Genomic DNA, 24,163 nt, shown 5'->3' on the forward strand with positions numbered 1-24,163 from the left:
GGATTCTTACCCTCCAACCTGGGCCCCTCTCATGGCAAAGCCAGAGAGATGCAGGAGAGGCTGGGGGAGGCATGCTAGGTCGCCTGATGCTTCAGATTAGAAACTCATACCCAATCCCTGTGACAGCATTGGTTTGGTCAACCCAGATTCAAGGGGAGGACAGGTAGGCTCCACCTTTTGGTGGGAGGAGCTGCAGAATCACACCTAAAGGACATGGTTCGGGCAGAGGGGAGAATTAGGGCATTTTTTGTAGTCAATCTACTACTGATCTCTTTCTGACATAGAGAAAGTCTCTTTTGCCCTCTGAGCTTCCTCATCTTCCTTCTGTAGAGAACAGATGACTGTAACTACCCTGTAAAATTTTCACTGGGCTTTCAGAGTTGGTGACTCAAATGTGAGAACCTGAAAAGTGGGACACAGATGCATGACACCAGCACTTTTTATTTAGTCCAGTGAAACATCAGAATCCTTGAAGGCCCTTGGTCGTGAGCCGCAGAGCCACGATGAGGATTTTGCTTTTATGCCCAGAGTGGCAGCATCCACTGGAGGGTTTGAGGTAATCTGTGCTGGGGCCATGTTTGCACTTTATTCCAAAATAGTCACAGAGCATCCCAGAGTGTTGGAACCATGGAGATTTGTTCCCTGACCCCTTCTCTTTTTTGATGGTCAGATAGATTGTGTATCGTCCCTGGTGGATAGATTGTGACCACCCAGGCCACACAGGTGGTCAGCAGCAGGAGAATCGACAGGGACCGGAAACCACGTGTGAAAAGCTCGCCCACATTCTCAGATTAGCTCCTGGGTTTTTTTCTTCTCTTCCATTCATTTTCTGTCATTTATTTCTAGCCCTGTTTCTCTCTCAGTCTCACCTCTTGTTTTCTTGTTGAGCAAGCCAGAAAGTCTAAATCCCAGTTTGGTGCGGGGCTCTCTCTCTGCCTTCTTTTCTTCCTCCTTTGTACAACTGTAGGAGGACAGCACACATGAGACAACCCTCTCCTCACTCCTCCTCTGACTTCTGACTCCCTGCTTTCTTCTACACTCTTCTCTCCTCCAACTCGGGCAGAGGATTGGGGGAGCACAGCTGGGATAGGCCAGGAGTAGCCTTTGGAGTAGATCTGGTAGGTCCCCCAACTCACTGCATAAAACTACCCCAGGATTTAACGGCTTAGATGGTCACCTTTTTTTTACACCCACGCTCCAGGGGTCAGGAGGACCTCCCAGGTGGCACTACTGGTAAAGAATCCATCTTCCAGGGCAGGAGAAGTAAGAGACACGGGTTCCATTACGGGTCTGGAAGACACCCCAGAGGAGGGCATAGCAGCCCACTCCAGTACTCTTGCTTGGGAAATCCCATGGACAGAGGAGCCTGACGGGCTACAGTCCCTAAGATCGCAAAGAGTCAGACATGACTGAAGCGACTCAGCATGCAGGCATGGGTCAGGAATTCAGACAGGGTACAGCAGGTGGCTCATCTCTGTTCTAAGATATTGGGAGCCTCCGGCAGATGCCCTGAACAGCTGCGGGGAGTGGGCTGGGATGGTTCACCTTTGTTCACTTTCAAGGCTGAGGTGGGACCCGTGGGGTTTTTTTTTTCCCTCCTGGAGTCTCAACATGGCCGCTTGAGCTTCCTCACAGCATGGTGGTCTCAGCATAGTCAGACTTCTTACACGGTAGCTGGATTTTCCTCAGGAAACACAAGACGCTTCCACATTTCTAAAAGGTTAGGCGCACACCAGCTCAGCTCATATTCAAGAGGAAAGGAAGCAGATTTCCCTGAATGTGAGAGGAGCGGCATAGGCCTATGGGGAGGGAAGGAATGGATGGCGGCCATCTTTGAAGACTGTCTACTGAAGTTCGTCACCAGGCTAAACTAACCCCACGTCTCCTCATCTCTCTCCCTTGTGTCTCTGCTCACAGACCTGACTGTCATCGTCCTTGCAGTGGTAGGAGGTGGCGCCTTACTGCTGTTTGCCCTCGGATTCATCATATGCTTCGTGAAAAAGAAGTAGGTGGAATTTCTCAAACTCTTCTCCTGAGCTGACACCTTCTTATATCACACAACCCAGAGCTGTCATTAATTACTGACTTTTTCCCCTTGCTTTCGATTGTCCCCCCCAAAGATCAATCTTAAATACTATTGCCGGGGGGGAATTCCCTGGAAGTCGAACAGTTAGGATTCCGAGCTTTCACTACCTCGGGCACAGGTTTGATCCCCGGTCAGGGAACTAAGATACCACAAGCTGTCTGTCATGGCCAAAAAAGGAAAATAAACGATAGTGCCAGATGTGAATTATGCTTGGGGGTTGGGGTTGGTGCAGAAATCCCCTACCTAGCAGAAAAGAAAAAGAAAACACACATGTGACATTTTAGCCTGCAGTTTTTAGGCAGCTGCCTCAGCACTAGCTCCCTGTGAATCATTTACTGTCTGCTCATTAGACTGCGGTCCTCATGGGGGTGATGTTGGCAGAAAAAGCTCACGTAAGCCCTGCCGGACCAGGCCTGTGAACCTGCTCCGCCGTCACCTTGAGGTACACATGCACGCTGCCCAGCTTGTTCTCCTCCAGTTTTTTAAACAAACTGTCTGCTTATGCTTGTTTGTTGGCCTCCAGACGAGTACCAGAAAGCCAGCCCTGTGGGCAAGAGACAGGAAGAGCCAGTTAACTGACTCAAGTCTCACCTTCCACCCCCTCAGGATGACAGCTTCTTTTTTATGAGAGGACAGGGTTGACCCTTTTAGAGGTTGACCTTAGTCCATGCTGCTACTAGAGTTCATCAATTCTGCTCATATTTCTGATTAAAGTCATGGGTGGCAGGGACAGTGGGGGTGTGTGTCTATTTTCCTTAGCAAAAAGACTAAAAAAAAATTTTTTTTTAATTAACTGAGTCCATGAACAAACAGTTGAAATTGCTGATCATCAGTGAGACTGTCTAGAAATGTCTCTGCTGGTGAGGACTGGCCGGCAGGTCCAGGGGAGATGTCTCCTCAGCGAAATGGGATTGCACATGTCTTGCATGAGGGGAAAAGACTTCTTTTAATGACACATCATCGTATGGTTTCTCTCAGGAAACTTTCCCATCTGGGGTGCATGGTATGTTCAACCTAGATGGGAAAGTGTGTTATTAATACTGAGAGCCAGCTTCCTGCTCAGGAGGGAATTGGGTGGGGAGGGGAGGGGCCCGCAATTGCCTCCATCCCTAAAGTGCCCCAGTCCCGGCCTGAGAATCCCCAGCCCCCTCCTTGCTGTGGGGGAGGCTACTGGCTGGCAGATTTACATAAGGCTCCTCCATCCCCAAGTTAGGGTGGGAGGAAACACAGGTTCTGTAAGGGAGAAGGGCAGACAGTGCCGTTGAACTTGTTCCTTAAGCACGTATTTCCTGGGACTTCCCTGGTGGTCCAGTAGCTAAGACCACGCTCCCAATGCAGGGTCCCCGGGTTCGATCCCTAATCAGGGACCTAGATCCCACATGCCACAGTTAAAGATTCCGTGTGCTGCAACGAAGACCTGGCACAGCCAAGTAAAAAAAAAAATTTTTTTTTTAAAGCATGTATTTCCTGAGGGTCTTCTGGGCCTTAGGAACCAAATGAGGTGCTGGGGATGCACAGGGGACAGAAGAGCATAGTGGGGACAAGAACGGCGCTGTGGGAGCACAGGGGAGGTGCATCATTACAGGACTTCAGGCTGGGGTCCTGGCAGCCTGCTGTTCTGGCTGGGGAACCTACAAGCTACATGTACTGGATTTATTTTTATCTCAGAAAAGTCCAGGTTCATCATTATCGAACCTCCAGCCAGGGAACTGCATTATGTGATCCCTTATGCTGATTGAGCTAATGTCCTCCATTTGAATCTCTGATTGGCCCAAAAGTTAGCCTACCCTGCTTTTCACTGGTGGAGATGGAGAACGAGGCTTTGTTTTCGAGGCAGGGAGTATTAATGCTCGTCCACGTCCAAGTACCAAAAAACATTACAAACCAAGCGTCACTGGTGGTGGGAGGGGAAGTCGGGCACCCTGGGCTGACTTTTGTCTTGTTGGTTGCTCTTTCCTCTGTTGGAGGTTACTGCTGAAAGGACTGGCTCCCTCTGCTCCTTCTGAGTCCAAACTGTCCCCAGCTCCTACTAAAAACTAAGATACAAGCTTCCATCCTGAGTCTCGTGTGCTGTCATTTAGAATCAAAATGGACATAGCTTGTACACGTGCAAAAGTGAGCTGAAGCGTTAGCTACAGGAAAGAATTCAAAGTCGTGGGAGGCTGGCCTGGGCATGCCCATTTCTGCTAGGAAAGGGTATTATCAGACCCTCCGCCTTTGGACACCACGCGGGTAATCAAATTGAGGCACGGATGGTGTTGACAGTGCCCATTCCACACCACTATCTGCTCCTTAAGTTTCCACCTTAAAAACTGGAGACAGAGTTGGTCCCTCCTAAACATTCTCTGAGGACAGGAGTTTCCATTTCAAATGCTAAAGTGACCTGAGGGACTCAGGGAGACCTGGCTATAATCGACCCTGAAGGATCCATTATATGTTCCAGTAGGGACATACAGTTGATGGGCCTCTAAGGTCACATTCTTCCTGATTTCTGTCTCTTTCCCTCCCTCAGTAAGAAAAAGAAGATCACCAAGGGCCCAGCCGTAGGCATCTACAATGGGAACGTCAACACCCAGATGCCAATGCAGCCGAAGAAGTTTCAGAAAGGGCGCAAGGACAACGACTCGCACGTGTATGCCGTCATTGACGACACCATGGTATACGGGCATCTTCTGCAGGATGCCAGCGGGTCCTTCCACCAGGCAGAGGTGGACACCTACCGGCCCTTCCAGGGGCCCACGGGGGACTTCCCTCCCTCTCCACCCCCCACAAACTCCAGGGCCCCGACCGTCAAGCTGGCCACAGATGAGCCGCCCCCTGGCTCCCCTCCTGAGTCTGAGAGCGAACCGTACACCTTCTCCCACCCCAAAGACGGGAAGGTCAGCAACAGGAGCACAGACACTCCTCTGCTGGATGCCCACGAGCCCACGGAGCCCGGGGAATAACAGGGACCCACCCAAAGACTTGGCATACAGCAGGGCACTGAGATGCCCTTTAGGGTTCCCACCCATATATCCTGAAGACATGGAATTGTGTGGAAAGACAAAAGGAAGTTTTTCCTGAATGCCACCAACTTCTGATTTCCACGTGGACTCACTCCGCCGCTGAGACGTTGATCGTGATGATGTGTGATCCGGATGCTGTCATCTCCGGGCACGTCCTTGTGTACTCAGGCTGGGTTGTAACCAGCCCATAATGAGAGGGAAGCGGCTGAATCACCCAGGACAGGGCTGCAGCAAGCCCCACATTTGCGTTTCGACCTCTTCAGGTTGACAGTGTCAATCCCTGGGTCCTTGCTCTCACTGGGGAGCCCCTGGATGAAAATATCAGTGTGCTTTTTTAACTATTATTATTTATTGGGTGGTCCCGGGTATTTAAGAAGTCAAATGCCATGCAGCTCTTCTCACCTGGCATAGTGGCAGCTCACGCTCACTGATTAGATGGCTGGGTTTTGACTTCTGTCCGCCGCTAGATAAACATGTGCCTGTCCTCTGGGCGGTGGGAATAATTTGCAGTCTCTCCAGCCGGAAAACTGTGTGTGTGTGTTTGAGGGCACTGATGCACATCTGCTTTGAGCAGAGACTTGCTGGTTGTCTTGCTCTGCGTGTGGTTCTCTCGCTGCAAAAATCCATCTTGAGTCGCATTGTCCTTGGATCTAGGAATAGGAGAAATGTCCTGGAATTGCAGTGTGTGGCTCCACCCAGCTGCCGCAATGCTTTAACATTTTAAACAGAAATGCAGAGAGTATCTTCATCCTCTAGAAACGTTGAAAGAGGATTTCCATGGTGGCTCAGTGGTGGGGAGTCTGCCAGTGCACGAGACACGGGTTTGATCCCTGATCTCTGAAGATTCTTGCGTCAGGTCAGCTGAGCCCGTGTGCCACTATGGAGCCAGCACTCCAGAGCCTGCGAGACACAGCTACTGCACACCACAACAACCAGAGAAGCCCCAGGGCCGCAACTAGAGAAAAGCCTGCCCAGCAACAAAGACCCAGCACAGCCAAAAAGATACCAGTAAATACAGGTGCACAGTAGAAAGATAACACTGAAAGGTACAGGAGGGAGTGGCCACTTGTATTAGTTGCTAAGGCTACTGCAACAAATTACCACACGTTTCCTACCTGACGGTTCTGGAGATCAGAAGTGCAAAACGGGTTTCCCTGAGCTAAAATCCACGTGTCAGCAGAGCTGTGCTCCTTCTGGAGGCTCCAGGGGCGAATCCATCTCCTTGCCTTTTCCAGCTTATAGCGGCCTCTCACATTCCTTGCCTCCAGTTGCGGCATTGTGACACTGCTGTTGTTCAGGCGCTCATGGTGTCCAGCTGTTTGTAACCCCATGGACTGCAGCACACCAGGCTCCTCTGGCCTCCACGCTCTCCCACAGTTTGCATCTGTCCTACCGACAAGGACCTTTCACTTACGAACCTCACCCAGGTAACCCAGGGTCATCTCCCCATCACAGGATCTTTAATTACACTGAAGATCCCCTTTGCCCTGTAACACATCCACAGGTTCCGGGGATTAGCACATGGACCTTTCTCCTGCCTACCACACTTTACCCACCCCAGGAGAGACTACAGAATGTTCCAGCCTACAGATGTGTTTTGTTAGGCCTGCAGCATCTTTTTAAAGAATTACTCACCAACATTTGAAATGATAAAATGTTTACATAACAAATCTGGATCGGAAGATCTGGCATGCTGGGACTTGCATGCTCATCAAAAAACAGCCTGCTGGAGTTGAAACAGAGCTGCTCTCTAGAGGGGGCACGCAGTTCACCCATTCAGGTCACACCTCTCCCTATTGCCTCCCACACAGAGGCTGAGGGTCTGTTGCTGTGGGTGAGTGCCCTTCAGGGTTGCTTCTCTCATAATGAAACGGAAAGTTCAGGACCCATACCTCAAGTGACATAAAAAGACAAGTCTTGAGGTTGATATGTGCTTCAGGAAAGTTGTTTTGTTACACCCAGCCCACATCTTTCATTTATACTAATTACCAGCCCAGCTCCTGCAGGCGTTTGCCTTCGTGGCCCCTGCTCTCATCCAGGAGGAAAAGGACTGTGTTATGGCTCGTCAGCACAGTCCCAAGGTCAATATTTCTGTGGCAAAACCTCCTTTAAAAAATAGATGCGGGTTGTCAAATTCAGTGACTTCACCTTGAAAATGTGCTGTCTGGACTTGTCCCCTTGCTACTTTGCCTCCATGAAAAGTTTTGCAATCATCTAAATGCTGTGAGGTCCAAGGTCTCTTGAATTCTTTCCAGAAAGAGGAGTATTATATTATTATTATTATTATTGTGCCTTTGGTGCTCCCTGTGACACTTTTACTCTGAAAGGCTGGCTCTGCCCAGGGACCCTCATTGTCTTGGCCTGAGATGCTGGCAAAGCCCCTCCAGGAAGGACCAGAGGAGGTCTATGGCTCCTTTCCTTTTGTGAAATTGTATCACTATTTAAAATCATCACTGAGGCCCTGCTCCTCCATTCTCTGCCTTCTCCGACCTCTTGGCCTCTTCTGAGGGTCACTCAGCACTCTGAATTCCACCCCCAAAGCGTGGCTGTCATCACACACATCATCTTTGCCTGCAGGGGCCCCATGTCGCCATTTCCTTTTAACCAAGAGCTCAAAACTCCAGACCACATTACTATCTTCCTGAGACCTCAAGTAAATCTCAAGTTCTCCAGAAACATGCCTCCTTGAAGGGGCCACAGTGATGTACCCCTGGCTCTTCCCTTTAGAGCTCAGGCCCTATTTCTGTAACATATTTTCAGGGTCACTGAAAACCAAACACATTTGTTGAAGCCTAGCTGGTGCCAGCAGAGTGCCCTCCATGCCACGTCTCCCCTCAAGCCCATCCTCTGACAAAGCCTGGCTCAGGCAGGACTGATTTAATGCTGCAGCCATTTTGCAAGATTGGGGGCGGGGGGTCTCAAGGAAGAGCCAGGGGGAAAAGCAGAAGTCTAGGCGATGTAACCTTGGTGAAGGTTAGGATAGATTTGTGCGGATCTGCAATGCTTAACTCAAAATAATTTATTTGTTATAGATACTTTTTAGGCAGCATTTTGTTCATTTCCTATACTTTTTTAAATAAACAAATATATGGAAAAAAAAGAGGTATCAGGTTGTTTAAATGCTTTGGCAGCTTGTCCCCTGGGTCACCTGAAGCCCTCGTTCCCCGGTTGTTGACTGAGACAGGTTCAGCAGGAGCTCAACGCATTCCATCTTCTCTATGTGTTTATGTTCTAGCAGGCCAGGCTTTGAGCTGCCAGTGGGTGACTCAGAGGCCACAGTTTGTTCTGTTCTGTTCTTGTTGAGGCAGCTGGAGTCCCCTCTGTGTGACCCTCCTAACACCTGTCCCCTATTGAGGCCACCGTGGCCACTGACTGCTCAATGGCTCAGCAGTAAAGAACCCACCTGCAATGCAGGAGCTGCAGGAGACTCGGGTTCCATCCCTGGGTCAGGAAGATCCTCTGGAGGAGGCAATGGCGACCCACTCCAGGATTCTTGCCTGGAGAATCCCATGGACAGAGGAGCCCAGTGGGCTACAGTCCACGGGGTCGCAGAGTCAGACTCAACGGAGCACGGACGAAAACGTATGCTGCTCTAAGCCCAGGGCAGCTCACCAGCCAACGGAACAGAAGCAAAGAGAGAGTGGTGGGAGAGGGAACCTCCAGGTGGGTGCCCGTGCACTTGGACAGGAGACCCAAGTGCATGAGGGAGGCGTACACAGAGGGTGCGTACACAGCATCACGGAAGAACATTAAACTCGCAGAGAAGTGACAAGACAAAGGAGAACTACTCTGAGCTTCTAGGACTGGCAAATTGTGGAAAGGTAAGAATAGGGGGGAAACAAATGGAAAACACAGGTCTTAGCAAAGTGCGTTGTGTCAATTTCTCTGGTGTTGTCTCCGGGCTAAGAGTGTAGAGTTGTCTCTGGTGATTAAGAATCGTCCTGTCCTTCCTGGTAAAGAGGGGGAGGACAGAGAGCTTTTCTTGTGTCTGTTCCTTCTGAATTGCCTTCAATTCAAAATAATCCTCATGCCAGGCCGGCATATTTTGGGGTGGAATACCCTGAATCCCTCACTTTCCCATTTGAAACATAAGTTTCATATATTAAAAGTTGAGTCGGCAGCTGTGCAAAGAGACTGGAATGAGAAGTAGCGAAATAAGAGATCTGCAGAGGCAGAGAAAAGCCGAAATGGAAGAAGAGGGAAAGAACAAACCTAAGTCTATTGCCCATGTCTTCATGAATCAGTCTCTCAGGCCCAGGAAGGAGTCACTCGGTGAAACAGTTGTGTTTCATTTTAGGAAGCTGTGCTGCAGGCGGGAGCAGGGGGCCTGCTGAAGTCCAGCCTTTATATGGTGTCAGCAGTCAGGCACCTAACGAGGGACATTTCTATAGAAAATGAAGGGGAAGCAAACTGGATCCTCATTTTTTGAGTCCAGAGGGTCGTTAGTGAGAAGATTTCTAGATGTTGGGCTCAGAGCATTTTTAAATGGTGGACTGAGAATAGCAGTGCCAAGCCAACAAATGTCCTAGTTTGCAATTCCAGTGTCGGATTCGCATGTCTACATTAGCATCACTATCACCAGAGTTTGTGGTGCAGCGTGTGGAGGTGTCCAGCTGCACTTTGCAGGGCTTCTCCTCCTTCGGTCGCTCCTTCTCTCTCTTTTTTTTAAGGTAATCCCAAGAAGGATCTAGGCAGTCAGGTAGTTCTCAGTGGCACCAAGCTGGGGGGAGGGAGAGAGAAAAAATGGAAATGTTAACTGCTAAAATGCACGCATGTCAGAAACCAGTTTACCAAGAGGTCAAAAGGCTCAGAGGCAGTGAGCCTGGCTGGAGTTCCACAACCCACCCACAACAATATGCTAGTTTTGTTGTTGTTGAAAAACAGAATTTCTCTCTATAAGTACCCCCATTTCTATCAAAGATAATCAAAGACTATTTTGTTTGCACAGTAAGTCTAGTCTCTTATAATTTGGCCTAATTATTTACAGAAGTGCAGCAAGAGTGGTACCATGTCTCCCCAGACCGAAGAGACCTCGGAATCGGCTAAGAGGCCGCCATGAAACGTGAGCTGTGTGACAGGCAGCCTAACTTCTCTGAGCCAAAATTTCCTCAACTGTAAAATGTAAATCCTAATACCTACTTATTAGCAAGGTGACTGCCAGGGTGGGGAAGAGATGCTGTGTGTGACGGTGTCTGGATTTAGTAGTCACTCTTTGTTAAACCTGCATTGAAGAGAAAAAAAGTACATAGCCTATAGTCTGCTCAATTTGGCATGGTCTCCTCTTCAGCAAGCTGGCTGCCTTTCCCTGTGAGCTGACAGTTCTCTAGCTAATTGTGTCAAATTCGAAGACGCTGTACTCCGCGTCCTCTCCACACTCATTTTAGCTGTCAGCTTCAGCAAGCTGACATATGATCCTCAGCATTCATGCAGCCCTAGAAAGAGATGTTCCTGGGGGAAGCATCACAGCTGAGCCGTGCGGGCTCCACAGCCAAAGAACCCAGAACTGGGGGCTTTCATTTTCTAACATGATTGCAGTGTGATAAGATACTTGGCTGCCCGTGGCAGAGGCAGCACCGGCTGTTTGGGCTTGCCTTGACCAGGCACCCAGACCAGAGAAGGACCTCAGCAAACACATATGAGGTGCGCACCATTGTGGCTTGAAGTTACCATAGCAACTGTCCTGTCTTTTCCCCCCTGTTCCACTCCTACCCCATCACAGAACACCTTTCCTCAGTGACAAAGAGGCCAAGAGTTGTTCAGTCGCTAAATCATGTCTGACCCTTTGCCACCCCATGGACTGCAGCACACAAGGCTTCCCTGTCCTTCACCATCTCCTGGAGTTTGCTCAAATTCACGACCATTGAGTCAGTGATGCTATCTAGCCGTCTCGTCCTCTGTCGTCCCCTTCTCCTCCTGCCCTCAATCTTTTCCAGAATCAGGGTCTTTTCCAGTGAGTCAGCTCTTCACATCAAGTAGCCAAAGTATTGGAGTTTCAGCTCTAGCATTAGTCCTTCCAGTAAATATTCAGGGTTGATTTCCTTTAGGATTGACTGGTTTGACCTCCTTGCAGTACAAGGGACTCTCAAGAGTCTTCAGCACCACAGTTCAAAGGCATCAGTTCCTTGGCACTCAGCCTTCTTTGTGGTCCAACTCTCACATCCATACATGACTACTGGAAAAATCATAGCTTTGACTAGACGGACCTTTCTTGGCAGTGATATCTGCTTTTTAATACACTGCCTGCTTTTGGCAAAAAGCATCCCCACTGTAAAGCTGGTCAGAAACTCATCACTTCTCTAATGTAGAACCAAGCCAATGCCTCTAAATTGCCTCTAAGCATCTGAAAAGTTTCAAAAAGAAGTTTGAAAAAAATCTTGCTAAAGAACTGTGGACAGTGTTTGCCTTCATAGAAGGAAACGGTGACTGGGAAATTTCCCCCCTTATACCATTCTGTAGCTTTTGAATTGGAACCGTACTTATTTTACTTACTTTACTTATTGGAAACTATCTTATTTTACAGTGAAAGAAAATGAAAACAAAAACTTCTTTTTAAAACTTGTCAAAACTCAAGATTCCTGGAACTTCCTGGCAGTCCAGTGGTTAAGACTGTGTTCCCAATGCAGGGGACATGGGTTTGATCCCTGGTCAGGAAACTAAGCTCCTGCTTGCAGCAGGGCCAAAGAGAATACATTAAAAAAAAAATAATAATAATAATAATAATAATAACAACAGAGTACCCTTAAGATTCTTCGGTGGTTCAGTCTTGCCAGCCTCTTAGGAGTGCAATTTTTCAGAGACTTGTTCACCCCTTCCTCCGCCCCGCCCCCAGTGGTGGGACCAGTTTGGCCAGATTTCACCCTTTCTGGTCAAAAATCCCAGGTTACTCCCAGAGAGGCTAAAGGTTGGAAAAGACTGGAAGGTGTGGTAGCTGCTTGAACACCCTGGAAGCATCTTGCACACTACCTCAGGGATCATTCCTCAGTGCTGATACTCCCAGGCCAAGAAGTTCTCTGGGAGCTGACACCAATCTTGGGACAGCAGGTTTTGCACCCCGCTCCCGCATCGGAAAGAGGAGTCCCAGGACCAGCTGGTGATCTGGCGTCAGCTCCATCACTGCCCAGGACGTTCAGATCTGACCTGCCCAGGAGCCAGGCTGGAGGGACTAGAATCCGCTCAGATCTTAAGCCTAGGAAGTACGGTTGGGAGGGTATCGGCTGCCCCTTGGAGTTCAGGGAGAAGAAATCGGTTTGTAATGCTTAACCATTTGGAAGGAAAAAAATTTTTTTTTTTTTTTTTTTAGCCACCCCCCCCCTGCCCCCGCAAAGAAAAAACATTAAAGAGTGAAAGAGCCATTCTACCGCAGGCTTGGGTTCAGTGTGTACTGTGGACCCTGGGCTGGCTCCCTAGGTCTCAGGATAGCAGGCGGGTCCAAGGCCCTCTAGGGTCCCTTTCTTTCCTGGACACATTAATTGCCTGGCTGCCTGCCACTGGCAGCGTCACCAGAGCTCTTGGCAGGCTGAACACTAATCCTACCTTCCACCTGGGAGACTGGGAGGGAACCTGCTCTCCAACCTCCTCCCAAGGCTGCAACCCTCCCCACTGATGGTTGCAGCTGCTACCCAGGAGGCCCCTGCTGGTATCCTGAGACCCAGTGAGCCAGCTGAAAGTGAAAAAGTGAAAGTGTTAGTTGCTCAGTCCTGCCCGACTCTTTGGGATCCCATGGACTGTAGCCCTCCAGGCTCCTTTGTCCATGGAATTCTCCAGGCAAGAATAGTGGAATGGTAACCATTCCCTTCTCAATGCAGGTGGATTCTTAACCGTCTGAGCCACTACGGAAGCCCAGGGGGCCAGCTGAGGGAAGGATAATTGGGAAATGTGAACTTCAGAGGTGATCCTTTCCAATCAGGAGTTAAATTGCCCTCACTTCCTCTTGAAATGCAACCCGGTGATATTTCTGCAAATAACAGTCTTTTTGAGAAACACTAGCAACATAGATACTTCCAATAATGAAGATAAAAATCCCTTATACCTTTTAAAAAATGTCTAGTGTCAAATCAGTCCAATATATCCAGGATAAAGCTGTATTTTCAATTTTTCTTAAACAACATGGGTAACAAGCTCCTTTTGCGATAATGAAGGCTTTGTCTTTGGTGTTTAAAAAAAAAAATTATTTTCTCCAGGCCAGGGACATCAATTTTTAAAATGAGAATTTACACTTGCTACAGATGCTGCAAGCTGACTTTTTGCACAAATAGATCAAGATGTTTCTGTTTGCCTTCAGATCCTTGCCAAGGGTTGAGCGATAATTGAACATGGCAACAAATCTGCTTTGATCTTCATGAGGAATTTCACTGTGGGTAGCACTCAACTGCCTGGTATTCATTCTGCTGTGGATCCAATTCAATTCAGTTATCTCAGTGTACTCATTAAATGCCTACTATGTGTAAGACATAAGTATGGGATTATGTGTAAGACTTAAGTGCGGGCTTCCCTGGTGGCTCAGCTGGTAAAGAATCCACCTGCATTGTGGGAGACCTGGGTTCGATCCCTGGGATGGGAAGATCCCCTGCAGAAGGGAACCCATTCCAGTATTCTGGCCTGGAGAATTCCATGGACTGTAGTCCATGGGGTCGCAAAGAGGCAGACACAACTAAGCGACTTTCCTGTGTAAGACAGTATGCTAAGGCTGAGTGCTGGTGGAGAAGTTACCATATAAAGTGCTATGAGGGAGGGCTGAGACACAGGGTGGGGGAGGAGAGGAGACGACAAAACTTCAGTGGCAACATCTGCTCATTCATTCAACAAGCACTTCACCAAGTGAGGCGCTGGATGTCTCAGTTCCATTAGCTCCTTTCTTGAGTGGTTAAGACGTTTCTAAACTGGAAGAGGAATGAATTGTGAGGCTTGGCTGGAGAGGCAGTCATAAAATATGGTGAGTTCTTTGCCAATTTTTAGTCACTTTTCCCAACTGTAACGTTTTGCTTCTCGCCCTGCTCCTGAGGCAACAGACCATATTGCAAGTATTTAGTAAACAAGCTACATTCATCTATAAACCAAGCAATACATATTGTGCTGATTCCTCAGCTATATGCTTTTTTCATTTCGATCATTTCATTTATTTATTACCTTTGGCTGTGCAGAATCCTTGTTGCTGCCTGACTTTTCTCTAGTGGTGCCGAGAGGGGGTTCCTCTGCAGTTGCGGTGCGCAAGTGTCTCACTGCTGGCTTCTCTCGCAGTGGAGCCGGGGTTTTAGATGCAGGGGCTTCCTTCAGTAGCCCTGGGACATGGCCTCAGCCACTGGGGCTCCCAGGCTCTAGAGCACAGGCTCAACAGATGTGACTCGTGGGCTTAGTGCTCTGAAGCATGTGAGATCTCCCCAGACCAGATATCAAACCCGCGTCTCCTGCTTGGGCAGGCGGATTCTTCATCCCTGAGCCCTGAGGGGAGCCCTCTCGGTAATATTCTTACACAAAGAACTTTTCGCTGAGGATACTGAAAAAAGAGAACCATGCTCTCTATCATGGCCCTCAGGAATGCTGACGACTGGAGTGGCTAGAATGTTCTAGAGTCTATGCCTGTAAGACACAGGTCGCCTGAGGATTTAACCTTGATTCCAGATCTTTGCACAGAACTATTGCCACTTTAGGAAGAGCAGCCTACTATTCTCTCACCTGAACTGGAGACGAAACACACATTCAGGCCCCTGAGGGATAAAAGGGACCAAACAGCCTCAGTTGGGGAGGGCGGAACCCTGGGGCTTCCTGGATCTAACTCAGCAGACCCAGAGTTTGGGGGTGAGAAGGGCAGGCTCGTCTACAATGCTTTAGTCCCATCTCAAGTTCCTGAACTGTCATTTTCCAGGTCCCCTTTCCCGAGTTCTTTGAGGGCCCAGAACATTAGAAAGAAGGTTTCTGAAGATCATGGCTGTGCTAGGGCTGAGCTTCCGCAGGACAAACACTGTCCTCCTCTCTGAACAGCCATCCTCAGATGCTAAATAGGGGGTGACCTGAGGACAAGGGGAGGGAATTGATGAGCTCTGTCTCGTCAGTTGGTCAAATTCCAGCAAATTCCAGAGAAAGGGTTCCTGTCACAGCGACCACTAAATAAAGGACTGTTTGTGCTCAGGGAGCGCCTTCCCCCCACACGCGTGTTCAAGGACTGCCTTCAAAACGACAGCAACACAAATCCCCACCCAACCAGCGATCCTGGATTACCTCAGTTACCAATCCTTCCAGGCCTCTCTAGCTTGCAAAGCAAAACTCTCATCTTTGGATTGTGAGGCAAGGGTCTGAGGCCAGACTCATCCCCCCAACCCCCTTCCTTCCACCCTGTCTCCCTGGGGGGCGGGGATGAGACCTATCTTGAGACATATTTTTAAACCAACTGCCTGGCTCTCTGCCCTGCCTCCCACTTCTAAGCCATCATTTTAAACTATGTTTAAAGTGGACCACATGGGGACAATTAAGGCAAAAAATTCCTAGGCCTGAGGGGCCCAGAGGATGAGAAAGACCTTGAGGAGAAGTGAGGGAGCCAGAGATCCAAAGAGATCTTCCCTGGTGGCTCACAGTTAAGAATCTGCCTGCAATGCAGGAAACATGGGTTCGATCCCTGAGTAGGGAAGATCCTCTGGAGAAGGAAATGGCAACCCACTCCAGTACTCTTGCCTGGGAAATCCCATGGACAGAGGAGCCTAGAGGGCTACACTACAGTCCATGGGGTTGCAAAAGACTTCCAGCAGCAGCAGCAGAGGTCCAGAGAAGGGGGAGGTTCTGAGCGGGGTGTGGGGAAGGGAAGGGAGAGGCAGGGGGACGTCTCCGGGGGGAGGCTGGCTCACTTAGCCTCCTGGTGGCAAGTCCAGACTGCCTCCCTCCAGGCCACCTGCCAGGATCCTGAGACCCAGAGAGCCAGCCGAGAATCAGGAACCACACCCTGTGGGGCCTTCTGCGTGTGCTAAGTCACTTCAGTTATGTCCGATTTTTTGTGACCCCATGGACTGCAGCCCTCCAGGCTCCTCTGTCCATGGGATTCTCCAAGCAATAATACTGGAGTGGGTTGCCATGCCCTCCTCCAGGGGATCTTCCCCACCCAGGGATCACACCTGTGTCTCTTAGGTCTCTTTCGTTGGCGGGCAGATTCTTTACCACTAGGGCCACCTGGGAGGCCTGCTGCCTGCAAAGAAGCGTCCCATCACATCCAGGTACAGGTGAGGAACCTGGGGCCCTCCCCAGGGTGCAGAAGTCCAGGTTTAAGGCCACCAGCATGTGAGTAAGGACACTGCCAGACCCCTAGTCGAGGACAAGGGCAGATTCCCCGTAACACTGCCGAGGGCCTTTCTGGTTAACATTTTCACCACTGGGGGCGACAGAGGTTGCTCCACCTAGGTTTGGGCCCCTTTCTCCTTTGGAGCTTGCACTACCCCACCTGGGGCCCCTGATCCTCCCCTAGTTAAAGCACACAGCGAGAAGTGCCAGCCGTGTGGCAGGATGGGTGGCCTCAAGACCTTCCGGCTAGCGGCACCATTCAACACAGGCAGCCTCCCGTAGCTCGAGCTGACTTGGCCCAGGGATGATGCAGAGAAAACCTTCCTACCGCCTTTCAGTTTCTTCTCTTTGAGCTCACAGTTCCTTTAGTCTGGTTCCTTCTAGAAGAATGAGTTTTTCTAACTGGTGTCCTCTACTTCCGCCTTCGAGTTAAAAGGTGAGCCGTTCGCGTTGGACTCTTAAGTCTCTGGAAGGTGACGATGATTATTGGTCTGTTTTTGTTCCTGAAAGCTCTGTGCATTTCTCTTTTAGTTAAAGTACAGTTGATATACAAAATTATGTAAGTTACAGGTGTACAATATAGTGATTCACAATTTTTAAAGATTTTACTCCATTTATAATTATGATAAAACATTGGCTATATTCCTCATGTTGTACAATATGTGTTAGTCGCTCAGTCATGTCCGGCTCTTTGTGACACCATGGACTGTATGCCGCTAGGCTCCTCTGTGCATGCAATGCTCCAGGTAAGAACCCTGGAGTGGGTGGTCTCTCTAGTTGTGGTGTGAGTTTCTCATTGTGGCGGCTTCTCTTGTTGCAGAGCACAGACTCAGTAGTTGTGTCCACAGGCCACAACCGTGCATATAAGTCTTCCCGAAGCAGGGATTGAACCCGTGTCCCCAGCACTGGCAGGCAGGTTTTTTTTAGTTTGGAAGATAATTGGTTTACAATATTGTGTTGGTTTCTGCCATACAGCAACACAAATCAGTCGTAAGTATACATATATCCCCTCCCCTCTCCCCTCCTAGCCCACTGCTCTAGGTCATCACAGAGCGCCAGGCTGGGCTCCCTGTGTTATATAACACCTTCCCACTAAGTAGGTAGATTCTTAACCACTGGACCACCACGAAGCCCTGCAAATATTTTTTGCATGCCCACTATTGTGCATGGCTTGCTCTCATCCTTGACTTGTTTCAGACTTAACTTTGCAGTCCTGTGGAGCTTCACTATATTTCCAGTTGTGTACGACTTGTTTGAGGGCACAGAGCAACTTGAGTTAGATTGGAACCCTACTCAGAAGATTCATGTACATCTTGGCTCTGTGTCCTGAAACCTTTCTTTTTCATCATTGTCTTGCCTTTCTTTTCTTCTCTTTTTCTTTCATAGGCTGGATTCAGCACCTTGGAGACAGACTCAGGACCTGACCATCTGTGGACCACCTGTGTGTGCTCTGTAGCCAAAGACCACCAAGAACAAAGTTGGATTTACTGATCTTTTGCAGGGAGGGAGGCTGTGTACATGCACAGATAAGGAGTCATGGGGCCTCTCAGCACAAGGGACTTAGAACAGAACATGGACTTGTGTTAAGTGGTGTGTGGGAAGTTTCAAGGAAGAAGAGGTTTGCTCTGGATTGAATGGTGTCAGGAAGTAGGATTCTACCACCAGGAACTTCAGTTTTTATACAGAAGGTGAGATGAAGGCATCAGAGCTAAAGCCATGGTTGTGAAGAGACAGCTGTCACTTGGGTTAGTTGAGTGATTTCTCTCGTGTGGGCAGAGGCTTAGTTTGTGTCTGTGCTCAGACATGACTACAGAATGGTCTTGTTTTGTCAGGCTTATCTGAAGTTGGTGATGGGTGAGACTAGCTCTGTTTGAGAGGAGAACGTGGCACCTAGCTCTGAGTGCCTGGCTGGGGGGAGCTTGATGCTAGGGACTACTTTCGTCTTTGTACATTACAAAGGCAAAGCTTTGATCCTCCAGTTCCAGTCTTCTTTATATCCTAGTCTTGTATCTTCATGATGGGATACGGATCCTCACATTTGAAGAGGAGGAGGAGGGACAGATGAGAATGAGAAGGGGGATTTGTTTATGGTGGGGGTGGGGTAAAATAGTGTCTTAGCTTAGAGGATTCATATCTCTGTAACCTAAATGGATCCAGGATTCCATTCCGCTGCCTGAACAGAATGATATTCCAAAGCCATGTTAAGCAGACAAGGGAAGGAATTAGGATAAGCTTCCTATGTAGGTGCCTTGTGAGTTACTGGAGGAAGTTCCAGGTCGAAGGGTGGGGCAGGCATAAGAAGCAGCCGTTCTTATTACAGATAATCCTCACTTAGAAAGGTGGTCCACTCTCTTCGGAAACACAGGGTGATTGTACATTCCAGTTTTCTGGTATATCCTCGATTTAAGTAATGTAACTATTTGATACCCTACATATAGTTTGGCTACATATTATATTGTTCTATATAATTTTTTTAGAAGTGCAAGAGAGTAACTGAGGGAAACACCTGTGAAAGGTCAAGGGCTCACGGGAGCAGGAGTCGGCAGGGAGAGGCGTCTTCAACACAGGTCTGACCCTGTGTGAAGAACAGCAGGGGGAAAAGCAGACTGGGTAGGAAGAACCCCAGACTGCAGCTCACTTCTGAGACAATTGAGCCCAGGCCTTTGGAGAGTTCCCAGGCTAAACTTTCCACTTAGAGGGGTCACCTCTCCAGAGGGAATGGTTCAGTACTCAGTCACTGCCCAGAGGCAGCCAGGGAAAGCCTGGCCTCTGCCCCTCCCCAGACAGCCCAGGCTGTCAGTCAACTCCTGTTCGGCAGAAGGTTCTTCTAGAGCCGTCTGAGCTGCACCCTCCACGGCCATACGTGTCTTCAGTCAGCAATACCTTTCTTTTTTTTATTTTTTTGAGTCACTGAAGCAGATCAAGTCCTCCCAGAAGCAGAGGCCAAGACAGGATTAGACATGCAAAAGATTTGTTAAAGGAAATGCCTGCGGAGGATAAAAGGGGGAAGAGAGGAGAGGGGGAAAAACCTACACAAATGTGACTTACACTGTGAATAAATGCGCTTCTAAAAGTTCTTTGTTGTTCTAAGCCTCTGTTAAGACATATGCCCTGAATTTGGCTTGGCAACTATGGTTTCTAAGTCGTGTTAAATGACAATACTGTAATTTAGGAAGGGCAAACAAGGTGATATGGGCTTCCCTGGTGGCTCAGCAGCAAACAATCTGCCTGCAATGCAAGAGTCGCAGGAGCCACGGGTTCCATCCCTGAAGATCCCCTGGAGGAGGGCATGGCAACCCACTTCAATAGTCTTCCCTGGAGAATCCCCAGGGACAGAAGAGGCTGGAGGGCTACAGTCCATGGGGGTCACAGAGTCAGACACAGCTGAGCGACTTAGCACACACTCACGCAACAAGGTGATGGAGGCACAGGAGAGGTGGACCTTCCTCAAGCTCACCTACGTCTGTGCGGACCTCGACCACCAGCGGGACACGGCCTAAAAGCAGCGGGAGGGCGACTGCGCAAGGAGCGGCACATGCTGCTAAAGCGCCTGCGCAAGACCTAGACTGAGGCTCCGCCCACAGTGGAGCCCCAGGTGGTGAAGACGAGGCGCCATACCGTCGCCCTGCAGGAGACGGTGGGCAGCGTGGTGGGCGCCTGCAACTGTCAGGACCTTCAGCAGGTGTAAGTCAGGCCTGAGGTGATCGGCCACCACCTAGACGAGTTCTCCATCACCTTTAAAAGCCCATGAGGCACGGCTGGTCCGCCATGGAGCCACCCATTCTTCCCGATTCGACCCCCGCAAGTAGCTTGCTGGCCAGCAAAGGCACGGACTTGGCTTTAGAAAGAAAGAAACTGGAATCTAAAGCATCAAATCAAGATCTGCCTCAGCTACTCTTTTTTTCACACGGCTCCTTTCTGGGAGGACTTCGCATGTGCCCTCGCCCTCCCTGCTTCTCCACTTCGCTAAAGGGTGGTTTTGCCTGGCCGGGGACACTGGGCTGTCAGAGCCGGTGCCTGGGTTATTGGGGGAGTAGACGCTTCTCTCGTCCCAGAAGGAGTTCAGAGAAGAGAGAGGGCGGTCAAGAAAGCAAAGTGAGGGTTTAACTAAGCGACGGTACACTCTCAAAGGTGAGAAACTGCACCGACTTTCTTTCGCAAGCAGGACATGAGGGATGTACAAATGAAGGGGTGGAATATGCAGTGGGGAGGGAGGGTTTTGGGGGGTCACGTACCCGGATTTTCATCCTAGCTCCACCTTGCCAGGAGAGGAGGGATTTTTGTCCTTAAAATGTAGTCTTGATGGGAAGTGTCATGACCTCGGTGCATGATAGGAACTTGTTATCTGCAAGGTTTTATTGTAATGAGAGCTCAGGAAGCAAAAGGTTACATTTGGGCGCCAGAAATTCCTGTCTCTTCGCACCTTTCTTTAGCTGTCTCCAGGACACTTATCACCCCAAAATGTGTGGTTTCCCATGAGTCCAAAGGGTCCTTCTTGTCTGCCTAAGGACCCCCTTTGTTTACAAGATATATGATTTCCTGCTGTTGGCCTGTGTGCCCCTTTTAGTTTGCACCTGGCTATCTCCCTGCTCCAACATTACTCCTTCAAGGAGTCTGGACACTTAAAATCTTCTAAAGGTGAAAGTATCTATGGTCCATCTTGGTTTTTTAATTTTTATTTATTGGTTGCATTGGGTCTTCATTGCTTCGTGCAGACTTTCTCTAGTTGTAGTGAATGGGGGCTGAGACGCTGTAGTGGCGGCGCTCCGGCTTCAGTAGTTGCAGCATGATGCGCTGAGCAGTTGCGGTGCACGGGCTTAGTTGCCCCAGGACATGTGGAATCTTCCCGGACCAGGGATCAAACCCTCATCCCTGTGTTGGCAGGTGGATTCTTAACCACTAGACCGCCAGGGAAGTTCTAGTCCATCTTCTGTAACTGCTTTGAACTGATCACGAGTGTTGTCCCTGCCTGTGGGTGGAGATCTCCTTCCTGTCTGTGAGAGACGGGGATCTCAGGGTGGTTTACGGTTTTGGAGATGGAGAGTGGGGAGTAGATCCAATGGATGGTGGCACCTCATCTTCAGGTGGGATGAATTAAAATCCCTGATGCATCATCATTTGAAGAGCTGGAATCCAAATCCAGGGTTTCTTCCTGATTGGTATTGCACCATCCATGAGTAGCTTCAGTCAGGTTTAAGGTTTTCCCGGCGGAACTTGCTGATGAACGGGAGGAAACACTAGTATCCCGATTTGACTCTGGCTTATTATCTGGCTTGTGTGTCTTAATCGGAAAGACACTTTCCTACTACTACTGCGCAGTTGTTTTCCCAACAATGCAAAACAGGAAAGCCACCCTTAGAGGATACAACCAGCCCCATCCCTCTGTCTTTGAGCAGCCTCAGAAATGCCAGGACAGTGAACACCTCAAGAACAGGATCCAGGGCTTGTGGCCTAGCTTCTGTCTGAGCAATTGGCATATGGAAGGAGCTCAGTACTCACTAGCTGGCTGTTTGGAGAAATGGTTTGCACAAAGCTCTTTCTGCTAACAAAGTGAGACTCTTCGGCTCATTCTCTTGCAAGCTACATGACCTTGGCTAGTCACTTAGCCTCCCTGGGCCTCAGTTTTTTTCATGTGAAGATTGCATTGATCTTTGAGCTGTTTCTCCTGCCACTGTGTTCTCATACTGTACAAAACAGCAGTGCATTCTAGTGGAGAAAATGGTTAGTTTCATAGATTGTGTCATGATTTTTAGCATGAAAGAGACTCATAAACCGTGCTTTTCATGAGTCACCCATGAAAAACAGGTGAAGTAGAATCTAATGTTAAGCTTCAGAAATAGCCCTGGAAAATCTGGGTGGAAAATGTGTTTTTATAGAATTCCTTCCCAGCAATCACAAATATACACCAATGCACATGACCATCAACTCCTTTTCACAAAAGCTTCACAGTCACATCATGAAATATCTGAAAACTTTCTTCAAGATTCAGGAAGGGCTGAATGTAAATAATAGATAGTACATGGGCCTTGGAACTCAACAGACCTGAAATCCAGCCCCATTCATGGATGTTCTTAGAAAAATTATCCTCTCTCTACTGTTTTCTTCAACTATAAAATAGGCTTAATAAAAGCGCTCTCCTAGGTTAGTATGACTATTGAGTGAGGTCATTCACGAGCTGTTGTCAGGACATAGGAAGGGGGTTGTGGGTCAGTGCCCAGCACACAGTAGGAATGCACACACTGCTCATTTTCTTTGCTTTTATAAATACTTCCACCTTCTCTCAGCAAAGCCAAAATCCAAAGAATGTGCCTGGAGGTTGTGCGAGGACACAGGAGTGGTTTAATGTTTTCATTTGAAGCAAGTATGTTTATGTGTGTGAGAGGGAAGCTCACATTCCAGGGGCCGACTCGGACCAGAGTTTGAACCGGTCTTCTTTGCCATGCAACGAGCAATTATGCAGGAAAACCTGTGGTTTAGGGAGGTTGGGAGAGACTGATGGGTGAGTTGGCCACCAGGAAAGATAGTACTGACACCTCGATTAACCTCTTCTCCAAGGCAAAGAACTGGAAACAGCTGAACTTGCGAAAGCTTTTACCCAGCATTTTGCGTGACCGGCACTTACAGCAATATTTCAAATTGTCCCTTTGTTGGACATCCTCAAAATTTTTGCACACCAGGGCAGCACATAGTAATGAGGGAAATGCGTGATGATGAAAGAGGGCTCTACCATCAATTCTAATAAAGAGTAGTATAGAAGCTGAAGATCTAGAAATCAGTACCTTATTCTTGTTTATGCACCTTGGAAATTTTTAATTTTGTAGCCAGTGCCGTAAGGAATAGTAAGGTGAGTGAGGCATTTAACTGGGGTACAAAATTTAAGGAAGTGCCTAAAAAACTCAGTAATCATGATACAAAATATTTGAACACAGTGTTTTAAAAAATAAAAATTAATGCAAACAACAACAACAGGTCAAAACTTAAAGCAAGATCCCAGGGCAGATGTACCCTAGCTTGAAGTCCATGAGTCTCAGTGTCTTAAAATCCCAAGCACTTTTGCAGCTGATTAAAAATGGTCAATGATTCTCTTGCTTATGCTGCCACCTGCTGCAGAAATCAGGCAGCGCCACAGAGGCAGTTCTCTACCAGGACCCTCTCTCATACCCAAAGGCCTGGTGCCCTCTTGCGGGCATCCACGCAATGCAGGAACTTTGAAAACCTGTGGCCTCCTACATCCTGCTAGATAGCTGAGTGGGGTAAAAAGAGCCCAAGACTCAGCCAGACCGACATCTGCATCTCATTTTTGCTTCTCACTTGCTAGGTCATCTTGAAAAAAAAATCACATCATTCTTCTGAGCTTCAGTTTCTGCATCTATCATGAATGTCTTCCATCATTACATCTTCCTAAACTGTTGAATTACATGAGATGGTTTCCATGACAATGTCAGGCAGGCTGTGTGGCACAAAGTAGACACAGAGTTCACTCTAAGCCACCTCCCCCAGCATAGCCCACTCCCCATGATCAAATCAAAATATCATTAATTTACCTCTGAAGGCAGGACACACTCAAAGACGACCAGGGAGAAAAGATATGGCAGACATGGCTGATCTGGGAAGACCTCCCCTAAGCGGGTTACTAGAGCTGGGCCTACATGGTTGGATGGGCCAGAGGGGTTCATGGGGCCACTTGTCTGATGTTTTACCTCAGGGAAGGTCCAGTACCACGAGACAAGCATCACGGTGGTGGTGGAAAGGCCAAGGCCCTGGTCATCCTGGCTCTGTGACCAACGGAAGTCACTCAGCTTCCCTGAGC

At 48.7% G+C, this 24,163-nt stretch overlaps 1 protein-coding gene across 1 annotated transcript in view; it reads left to right on the forward strand.

Annotated features, from left to right (window-relative positions):
• Positions 1-8,191, forward strand: part of CDCP1 (CUB domain containing protein 1) — a 59,794-nt gene extending 51,603 nt beyond the window's left edge. The window contains exons 8-9 of the mRNA XM_069560891.1: positions 1,918-2,005; positions 4,599-8,191. Coding sequence (XP_069416992.1) covers positions 1,918-2,005; positions 4,599-5,031 — 521 coding nt within the window. The 3' untranslated portion in view covers positions 5,032-8,191. The remainder of the gene's footprint in view (positions 1-1,917; positions 2,006-4,598) is intronic.
• Positions 8,192-24,163: the final 15,972 nt, after the last annotated feature.

Source organism: Ovis canadensis, chromosome 19 (assembly GCF_042477335.2).
Source record: "Ovis canadensis isolate MfBH-ARS-UI-01 breed Bighorn chromosome 19, ARS-UI_OviCan_v2, whole genome shotgun sequence".
NCBI classification, from domain to species: Eukaryota; Metazoa; Chordata; class Mammalia; order Artiodactyla; family Bovidae; genus Ovis; species Ovis canadensis.